This window comes from Plectrocnemia conspersa, unplaced genomic scaffold, assembly GCF_051122295.1.
Source record: "Plectrocnemia conspersa isolate PC_06_02 unplaced genomic scaffold, ASM5112229v1 ptg000001l, whole genome shotgun sequence".
Taxonomy (NCBI): domain Eukaryota; kingdom Metazoa; phylum Arthropoda; class Insecta; order Trichoptera; family Polycentropodidae; genus Plectrocnemia; species Plectrocnemia conspersa.
The window spans coordinates 10,313,229-10,324,433 of record NW_028277165.1 but is presented as its reverse complement, the minus strand read 5'-3'; the positions used below and the strand labels follow the sequence as shown (position 1 = coordinate 10,324,433).

General features: G+C 32.4%; 1 protein-coding gene across 1 annotated transcript; it reads left to right on the top strand.

Annotated features, from left to right (window-relative positions):
• Positions 1–2,994: 2,994 nt before the first annotated feature.
• fkh (fork head box protein) lies at positions 2,995–4,721 on the top strand. The gene has a single exon (XM_088190088.1). The coding sequence runs from the start codon at positions 3,242–3,244 to the stop codon at positions 4,301–4,303; it is 1,062 nt and encodes a 353-aa protein (XP_088046214.1). The 5' UTR covers positions 2,995–3,241; the 3' UTR covers positions 4,304–4,721.
• Positions 4,722–11,205: the final 6,484 nt, after the last annotated feature.

Below are 11,205 nucleotides of genomic sequence, written 5' to 3'. Positions count from 1 at the left end.
TCTACAATGAATAATAAATATTTGTTTTTAATTATTATTTCTTGAATTCTTGAAAAAAAGCAATTCCTAATAAATTAATTTTTATGCAAAAATAAAAAACATTGGTCTATATTATGAGCTGCTTAAAATCCTAAAATTTATGAAATTAAAAAATTCACCCCGACAAAAGTTGTAAGAATTAGATAGATTTCTGCTTATAATAGTGTGCAAAATTATTATTATTTTTATAGCTATAATATAATAGAATACTTTTGCTCTCTTAATTTTTTCAAGGATATTTTTAACGGAGCTACAATTTTGAAACAAGTTTGCAGATCAAAGCTATTTACAAAAACTATTATTAGAATAAATTTCATGTGAGATTTTTAAAAAGTACGGCAGTTATCGTGTCTTCAATTTTATATATATACCATTCGCGTCATGAGTCCTTCTGCAATATATTTTTATAATAATAAATTAGATACAAAATATAAATAAATTAAGCTTGGTTTTTTTTAATGCAGTGTGCATATTTCAAGCGATTTTATTTTAAAATATCTCTTTTGGACTGTTTTGACATGAAGGAACTTGTCTTGCGCCCCAGTGTTTTTTTTTTTTATATTTTGGACAGTTTAAATTTTAACTGTTCAGAATTTAAGCTTTAAATAATTTTGCCAAAATGAACAATATTTTTAAATTATTATTGGAAAAAAATAATAAATCAACACCCGAAGTTGACACTAATTTTGTTTGTGTTGAACCATTATCTGGTGCGCTGACTAACTCGTCTAGTGATGTAAGTGATTTCGTAGCAGTTCGTAAATCATGACATATAACACTCATAGCTAGAGACGATAATAATAAATAAGAGAAAAATGTAAAAAATAGTTTTCATGTTTTACTTAAATTTAATTAGATATATTTTAACTTATTGCTTCAATTTTAAGCGTTTTAGAAAATATGAAATATACCCGTTATATGTCTAGTCGTTTGGGAACGTGGAATGTATCTACCGCATAAAAATAACGAAGTGTATACTAGGTATATGTACGTTACAATTGATAATAAAAAAACGTGTTTTAGCCGATTAAACACTAAAAACGTATTCAATTTGATAAAATGGTTTTTATATTTTTCTGAACAATATATTTCTAATAGTGAAAATATAATTTCACTGATATGTCATTTGTCAGGCGTGAAACATCTATTTGCATGCTTTTTTCAAAAAAAGAAAAAAAAAAGTTTTGTACGATTAAAACGCTAAAAAAGTATTCAATCCATGTTGTTGTTCTCAATAGAACTTGTCAATAAAAATGTTAATTTTTCTATTTTTTTAAACAATTTATTTCTAAGAGTGAAAATATAATTTCACTGACGTGTCATAAATTTTTCTCCTGGTAAAAATTTGAAATGTGATGAAATTTCATACAATTTTTCATATCCTTATCTAAGTTGTGCTATCAAAATTTCAATCACTCTTTTTATTTCTACTGTAAATAAAAAACACCATCATATGGAACAGATTGTTAGGAGGGATCGTCTAATTTGAAAATTTTACATCGCTTGTTTTCAAATTCTGTTTCTGAAGCCAATTTTTCGCTTTTAGAAAAAATATTTTTTCATATGGTATCTCTAATTTGTTGCAACGAATTAAATAATCATTGTATTAAACGTAAAGCTGTAATTATAGAACAAAGCTTTGTTTACTATAATAACTTCGCTCGGTTATGTAGAGCTCATATAATAAGACTTTCTATAACTATATTACGACTTACAATAAGTGAAAATCGAATGGAGCATATCTAAACCGAATATTGATTAATAGGAGAGCGCAAAAAACAATTATCTCAGAAGTAAAAAATCCACGTCAATAGCGATAAAATCGTGCAGTCGCAGGGAAAATGCTCGTTACCAAGCGTTCCCACTGCGACTGCGTCGACACGGTATTATTGCTTTTGACGTGAATTTTTGACTTCTGAGAAGTGATAATAGTTTTTGTGCCCTCCTATTAACCAAAATTCGGTTTGAATATACTTTGACCAATAATTTCATATCAGAATACTGTAGTAATATCGGTAAGAATAGCTATCATGTTTTTAAAACAAAGTGTAGATAGACTATGGAGAAATATCCGAGATGCAACGTTTGTCTGTATTTTTTGTCCACTTAATTTCCACTGAGAGATTAGTTGGCTTAGTTTGTATTTTGGACTTAATGAAAGTAATAATTAGTTTTAGAACTTTCATTAGCTTAGGTTTGGGTTTGAACAGCAAATGGATGTTTTACAACTGTCAAATTGAATTTCATAGGCATTTTAGAGCAGCATATAATTTATATAAAATTCGAGTCCCTTTTTTACATGGACGTCATTTCAGATTTATCCAGGAAAAGCCAAGAATTGGCCAATCAGTAGTTATTTTTTTTAATATTTAGATGTAATTAATATTCATAGTATTTAATTAAATTAATTTCTGGCCAAATTCAAGGAAGGGAAATGCGCCACCTTCCCCCTCCGCCAAAAAACAACAAGCAACTCCCGAAAGATCAAGATCAGAATTTATTGTCAATTTTTAAAGATTGTGGCAGCTAAAAATATTCAACCGAATTATAATGTGTCGATTTAAAAATATGATGTGTTTTTATTATTTTATAGTTTTTGTATTTTTGAATAAATTTGAAATATTATGTATAGCAAATGTCGACTTTTTGGTCTATTTTTAAATATTGAAGATATACGGCCCTCCGTCTTAGATAAATTACAATAATATACTAGCATGATTTATATCTGGTTCACATTTTATTATTATATATGTAAATAATTTTGAAAGTACTGATCCACAATACAATCATAGCTCGGTTTCTAAACAATTTATATTTGTCAAATCAAAAATATTGTATATCGAAGATCGATTAATTGCATTGAAATATCTTTAGATCTGATTTTTATGCTTAGAAAATCAAATTTTTTATGCATTAATATTTTTGTTAATTTAAAATTAACAGTATTATTATATAATTTTGGATGATTTTGAATCTCCGATTCTCGCTCGCTTGACGAGCTTTCCCGAGTGAAGGCATAACGGGCGGAGTTGTGTCGGTGACGCCCCTTTTTCGTCGGCGACCAATAGCGGCGCGCTGTCGGCAGTGGGGGGTTCTTCGTGTCGGGTTCTTCGGGCGTTTCTATTGCGGGTCAGTCGTCCTGGCAGCGCGGCGCGGGCCGCATCCGCGCGCGATTAACGGCATGCGTCTGTAGCGCAGCGCGATGCTCTCGCAGAAGTTGCCTTACGGCGACGGCCCGCTCGCCATGAGCGCGGGCCTGCCGCTCAGTCCGGGCTTGGCGCCCACTTACACCATGAACAGCATGAGCTGTGTGACCATGCCCGGGGTGAATCCGTCGCAGAGCTACGGCGGCGGTTACGGCGCCGGCGTAGGGGTCTCCGTAGGCGGCATGGGCGCTCCTCCCGTGGGCGGCTCCTGCATGGCCGCGGGTTACTCCGCCGCAAACATGTCCTCCTGCATGGGCAACATGGGCTACGGCAGCGCCCTGACTCCCGTCGGTTCCATGTCCGGCGGCAGGGCCGAACTCGGAGGAGATCCGGCCTCGCCCAACTCAGCGGCTCTGCAGAGAGCCCGCGCCGACAAGTCTTACCGGCGCAGTTACACGCACGCGAAGCCTCCCTATTCGTACATCTCGCTCATCACCATGGCTATCCAGAACAACCCTCAGCGCATGCTGACGCTCTCGGAGATCTACCAGTTCATCATGGATCTGTTTCCGTTCTACCGGCAGAATCAACAGCGGTGGCAGAACTCGATCAGGCACTCGCTCTCTTTCAACGACTGCTTCGTGAAGGTACCGCGGACGCCCGACAAGCCCGGTAAGGGCTCTTTTTGGGCGCTGCATCCCGATTCGGGTAACATGTTCGAGAACGGCTGCTTCTTGCGCCGCCAGAAGCGCTTCAAAGACGAGAAGAAGGAGTCGATGCGGCAGACGCACAAGTCTGGCTCGAGCGCCGGCAGTAAGGAAGAACGCGACAAAGAGCGCGAGGATCCGATGGCGCTGTTGCACGCGCCGGACCTCTGCCTCAGCGAAGAGCTGAGGCCGCCGCCGCCGCTGGACCACTACGGGCTGAAGCAAGAGCCGCAGGGATACACGCCTTCGTCGCACCCCTTCAGCATCACTCGGCTGCTACCGCCCGAGAGCAAGCCCGACCTCAAGATGTACGAGATGAGCGGCTACGGTTACGGAGCCCTTCCCGGACCTCCGCTGCAGCACGACTACTACCAGAGCGCGCTGTACCCGACCTCGGCGGCGCCCTTGTGACAATACCCCATCGCCTAGAGCAGAAGACACTCGTGAGCGACGTGAGTGCGGCAGGTATGGCGATTCCGAGGAGACGATGATGTGTATTTTTAATAATAATGAACTCAACTTAGTGTGTTGTCCACCAAAGTGCTGATTACGATACCGTACTCTAGATTCGCGTCGCTCGCTCGGCGACGCGAATCCGCGTATTCCGAGATCCGAAAATTGAACATTCCAAAACGATCTAGCTATATATTTATTATATAAACGAAGATTTATTTAAAACTGTTTACCGATACGTGCCAATGTAAATATATATTATTTTTACGTTATTATATCAATGCAATTATTATTTTATTTTATTATAAGTTTATATCTCAGCGATTCGAATATATTATTGTACATATCGGATAATTATATCATAGTTAAATTGTTATTCTTTTCATTTTATTTCATCATAACTCTCCACTAACACTGACGCAATGCGTAAAGTCAGATGCGACACGTACGAGCCGCTCCGTAGACAAAGGGCGGATTAGAGCGCCACCGTACAAAACCGCGACAAAAAGTGCGGGTGTTAAAAGTCCTTTGGTTTTTTTTTATTCACGGTTCGACTCGCGGGTGGTTTATTGCTAATAAAAGCCGCCGAGAGCTTTTTATGCCCTCGCGCGCTTTGTTTCTGCAACAAAGGAAGTACGAAAATATCGCTCTGTTTATATCCCTCCGTCGAGCTCAGACGACCGGCGCCGTTATCCAACTTATCGCTATTTACCGACATTATTAAAAAAAGATAAAAGTTCTTTTTGAGAGATAAATATGTAACATAATTAAAAAACCTTTCAAGCGAACGCTTATTGACAATCCATTATGCTCTTCTCTTTCACGTAAAATCACAACACTAGTAGCCGGTTATGTGTTTTTGCTCAAATTTATGGCCCCTTAAAAAAATGCGGCCCGCGGGCGCTACGCCTACGCCACGCGAAGACAAAAATGTCACTTCACCTCGGCATGTTAGCGACTACACAGCCGATTTCACTTAAACGTGTTAATTAAACTTATGCCGAAAAACGACGTTTTTTTTAGAAAAAAATTAACATACACACATTACATACACTGACACGAAAATCCATAACTTGTAGGTATACGATAATAATTTTCTATTCACCTAACGGAGATTATCGTTTCATGTTTATATATATATATATATATATATATATATATATATATATTTGTTGCTGTGCAATTTCATTTTATGAATAGCATCGTTTGTTTATTTTAATTTCTTTAACATATATCGCCTCATCATGGTTTACCATAATATTTATCTATCGGTTTGCTTTGAAATAAAACCGACTTATCGCTAGCAATGTTCAAACAGTCTTGAGTCGTCGATTTTTTATATGTACATACATTGCAAATGAGTCAACCTTTAATTACTTAACTCTCGTAACTCAAATACATGTTGAGAAATTGCGATCGATCTTATCGGTCGCGTTTTTTATACCTAGATATTAAAAAATATTTTCACACGCTTCGAGCGCTCTTATAGATTGTATCGATTGAGCGATATTATTTAAAAAATTAAAATTTACCGCTAAACTTATCTATTTATATACAAAAAAACCCGTGAAACATATTGCGACGTATGTACTCAACTATGGTTTCATGGTTATCGCGTACAGCGAGCGCCACGCCTTTATTTGATATAGTGAGGTTGTTAAAATAAAAAAATGATTTTTTAACAAATTTAAATATTGATTTGTTGTTACATATAGTTTCGAAAACTTTCGGTAATGACTTACTTCTTATTTGACTTGGGCTTAATTTGTTGGTATTAGTGATTTGTCGGTACAATCCGTAACAAAAATACATATACACATAGCCAAAGCAAACTTTGCTCATTCTATATACTGTTGTAAATATATCATAATCATTGTCATCAAATATTTATTTTAATTTCGATCATGGAATGTTTAATTTGGGATGTTTCGATAATACGCGTTAATACGTAAAGATTTAATTGAATTTGTATATATTATGTCATGTACTTGTGCAATAATTTGCTTCAGCAGAATTCCTATAATTTAACATATTATTATAGTAAATAATGTACCAAAATCAAACTATATTTTTTTGAATTTATAATTTTATAAGCGACCAACGAGATGTGCGATAGTTCGATTTTGGTACCGTGATACTACGATACAATTATTTAGTGATTTAACATTTTAACTCACACTAAAATGTCGCTTTACTAATTAAATACAAAATCATTCCAGTCAATTTATTATATAAAAAAAATATATTTAATAACGATAATAACAGTACGACCGGTTTAGTGCACAATCACAAAGAAATATATATTATTATGTATAAATTTAATTATCGGATGTATAAATTTGTATAAAGACTACTCTAATTGTGTATAATTATTGTAATTTTGTTAAAATTAGATTTTATCGAAGAATATTGTATTTAATTTATATATATATACATATATATCTATAAAGAAAAAAAAGAAGACTGGGATGTTGATACATATTAAAAAAATGTTATAATTAAAAATAAATAAATAAATTTATCTTCTTCGTTGTTTTTGTATGTTTCTTTTTTTACACTAAATATTTAAATTGACTCCTTTTTATTGTGTTTTATTTTTAAGTTTTGCAATCGACTTTGTTTTAAATTGATACATAGGGAAGTTATGTAATTTAACTATACGTTTATAAATAATTTGTACATAATGTGTTCATATTTCAGTTTAAATAAATATATGTGAATTTGAAAAATAATATAAATAAATCCTAAAAAATAATATAATTTTTTATTTTTGATAACTCGCGTACTTATCGCGGTTATCTGAATAATCTGACCGTTTATTTAGTTTAATCCGAATAATATTAGTAATTCATTATCGAGCTTTAGCGGTAGACGCGTTACAGACGTGTTTATTTATTACGCGAATATAAACAGAAATTTTGATTGCAGAATAATGATAAAACACATATTATATCAACTGGATCGAAATATCGCTATCGATAAATATTTCAATGCTCGTAAATATATATATGCATTCGCACGTTTGTTTGTATATAGTTTGCGCAGCAAATTGTGCAAGTGAAAAATCTAAATATTGTTCCGTAGATGATCGCGTATCATATCAAATTCGGTTTGCGTTATTGTTTTATAACTAACTATTTGCGCAAATAATAAACATTTATACAAACTTATGTATATTTGCATGGCAGTTATGGATATGAGCCTCCACAAATAGTTGTGCATATATGTGTAGATGGGAAGTATAAATTTGCTTAGTCAATCAGGTGAAACGTAACAGCGTCGGCGATAACAAATCGTGATAATTTACAAATCTACTTCTTGATGATGTCTCGGACACGAATTGTGAGCGGTTTTTCTCTTCTCCTCGTTCACAAACTTCATAATTCAATCAGCCCGATCGTGATTCGAGCACTTCTTACTTTTCACGACTCCAAATAATATGGTCACGTTGATTTTCCTTCTAAATATTTGGTTATGTAGAGCGACTCCATTATCGATATAATTTGGACTGATTTTAATTTAGAGATCACTTCTATAATTATAAAAATATATGTATGTTCTTGTGACGTACGCTTGTTGTATTAAAGTATGTACAGTTGAAGCATACAGAAAATATTCTCAATAAAATTTTGTTTCTCTATAAAAAAATATATATTTTTTATCATTAAAAAAAACAGTTAAAGCATTATCGTAGTTTACATTAATTTGAAAATGGTATTCAAAATAAATCCCAATATTTGTTTCTCAAATCTCAATTCCATTATATACTATTTTGGTATTTCACTAAGCAAGCCTAAATAATTTACTATCAATGCTCACAGAATATATTAGTATGTTTTAAATATAAACAGGGTGATAAGATATCATTCGTGACAATCGCACCTTAAGAACAGCACTTACATATATCGGTACATCACTCAGGGAGTATGACCAATAATAGTGCAGAATTTAAGAGGATTGAATGTTAGAAATGAATAAACGGTAAACAATATGCGTTGTGAATTTAGGCTTCGTAATATAGAATATATACATAATCCTTTATTAACTATCCATTTCCATTTGCTGATCAGTAAAGTTCCATTTGCGACTGATTAAAAGTCGCAAATGGAACTTTACTGATCGTTTGTCAAAAAGTTACTAATTTATAATTATTAATATTAATATTGGTTTTTATATATTGTTGTATTTTTTGCTTAGAAAACTGTAGAAAAAATATAAAGCATCTTTTCAGATTAAACATAATGTCATTACAACAATATAAAAAAAATATTATATTTCATCATAGATTACCAAGGACTTACTAACAATATCTTCTAATGTTCTGATCATATTTTTTCAGTAAAATAAATTTTATTATAGCAAAACAATTTTTGTAGTATTATAATATAATAGGTAAGTGCAGTAATAAAGTTTCAATAAAATTGCATGAAAGTAATAATTTTCAAAGCTAAAAAACGTATTTAATATTGCATTGAATTCTAAAATAATGTTGATACGTTTTGTAAGTAAATTTCTTGAGAAATATATTTATTCCAAAGGGAATTAAAACGTAACTTGGAAATAAAAAATTTGAGGAAATGATAACTGTCGTATTTTTAATAATTTCGTAATGAAACTTATTCTAAAAACGGATCAAGTAAATATCTCAGCTAAATTCGTTAACCAGCCTCATCCGCCATAGCAATTTATCATCAAATATTAAATTTTAGACTGTGCAGCTATTTATTATTAGATAAAAAAAATTAAAAAAATTATTTTTGTTTAAAAATATTTTATATTATTCTCTTATGGAGGTATTTCATTTAATATTTTTTTTTGTGAAAAAACAACGTTTAGTTAAAATTTAACTCCACTTAACTTTAAAACATTACATTTATTATACATATATAAAAATATTTCATATAATATGATATATCACTATTATGAATCATTTGTTAAATCACCGATCGAAATAAATTAAAATTAATGACCTAATAAATTCAGGCCATATTTTTCCATTACTATTTTACAACTTCGCGCTGCACTAAAAGGCAGATTTTCTTTAATTATTATTATTAATATAGTTTAGTTATCAATATTTATAAAGCATATTAAAAAAATGTATTATATATGTTTTATATATTATAACCTATTTAATAGATAAGTGGTTAGTCGAAAGTTGTACCTGAAAGACCTGGGTTTGAATTCCATATACATCCTGATATTTTTTAATTTTTATTTTAGCAAGGAGATCAGATTTAGTGATTTATATATAGTTATATTTCTGATCGATTGCCACAGGATAGGATTTCCTAGATTTTCATAATCTTACGGTTGTTTATCGCAATGAACATTTAATATAAAAGAGTTAGTATGTAACGCATAGTGACGTATATTGATTGCAAGCTGTAATAATAGTTTATAATTTATAAACTTGATGATATACTGATTTCAGTCTGGTGTCCTACTACATGAATATATTAATTGTGTTTACTCTGTTCCAACGCATGTTATGTTATTATTTATTTTATATAAATAGTTCATGGTTTTTTAATGTCGTGAATAATTCCTGATAATTATTTTTGCGGGTTTTTAATATAAAATTTAATTTACTAATACTGATCTATGGGGTAACATAGGTGTACACAAATATACGTTAGGGGTAATAACAAAAACTTCTTGACCTCTGATCTGTAGCATAAAATAACTAATACTTAGAAATCATGTTAGCTAACAATTCTTGTCTGGATGACTATGCTCTTCAAATTGTTTCTAAGAACTATTACTGCCTGGCATTATACTTAGGCATATTAGAAATAAAAAAATATTACAGGAAAATCAATAATATTACACAATAACTTGGTTTTAATATTACGCTTAACAAAATTATTATATATTCATATGTATAGCTAATTTGAATCAATAATAATGTTGCAAATTTTAGACTTTTTTGTGCCATCGTTACTTAGTAATTTATTATATATTTTGTTCATAAATCGAAATATGTATAAAAGCATATTTTTAAAGTGTTCTATCTGTATTCGTTTATCGAAGCAGATGTACGAAAACGGAATATAACATGAGATGGCTGCCATTTTTTGTAGGAAATGCATTAACCTGAATTGAAATATTACCCTCGACGACTGCACACGAGCGCACACATACGTGCATTTTTTATACTCATTCACATGCACACATGCACGTTACAAAGTCAACAAACGCAACCTCCTGCTATAACCATGGGAAAGCTCGCGAAGAGATTATAGACGTCCGATATGGATATACATAGATATGATACGTCGAATGTCATTCGGAACACTCAAAAGTTAAAAAGATAGGAGAGAGGTGAAAAATAAGTGCGATTAATTTTTATTATGCTCGTTTATTACATCGATACGAATCTGGTTTTGTTGAGTGCGCGGCGTCCATTTTGTCCGCATGGCGTGTAGACAGAGGCAAAAAAATTGGGCTCATATGTATCAAATTACATGTGAAATGGGATTCAGCTCTGCGGGGGACTGCGTACCCGGCCAATGGTGGATAAGCAATTTATCTGAAGGGGCTGATCCCCAGGCATTATCGAGTCATTAAAAAACAAATGGATGTTAATTGGTTGTTGCATGTTAAATTGTTTATCTAATTAAGAAAGAAAAAATATAATTTATAAAACGTTATTTATGTTTTTACATAATTAGGAATAATAACCAGTATGTTGTTAAAATTACTAATGCTCGTAATAAGCCCATCGAATATTTGTATGAAGTGTTTTTAATGCAAATATTACTTTAAAAACATATATCCAATTATCGTAACCGTTAAAAATTCAATAGAGAGTACCTAAAAGTAGTATATATAAATAATTAAACAGTTAGTTTCTATAT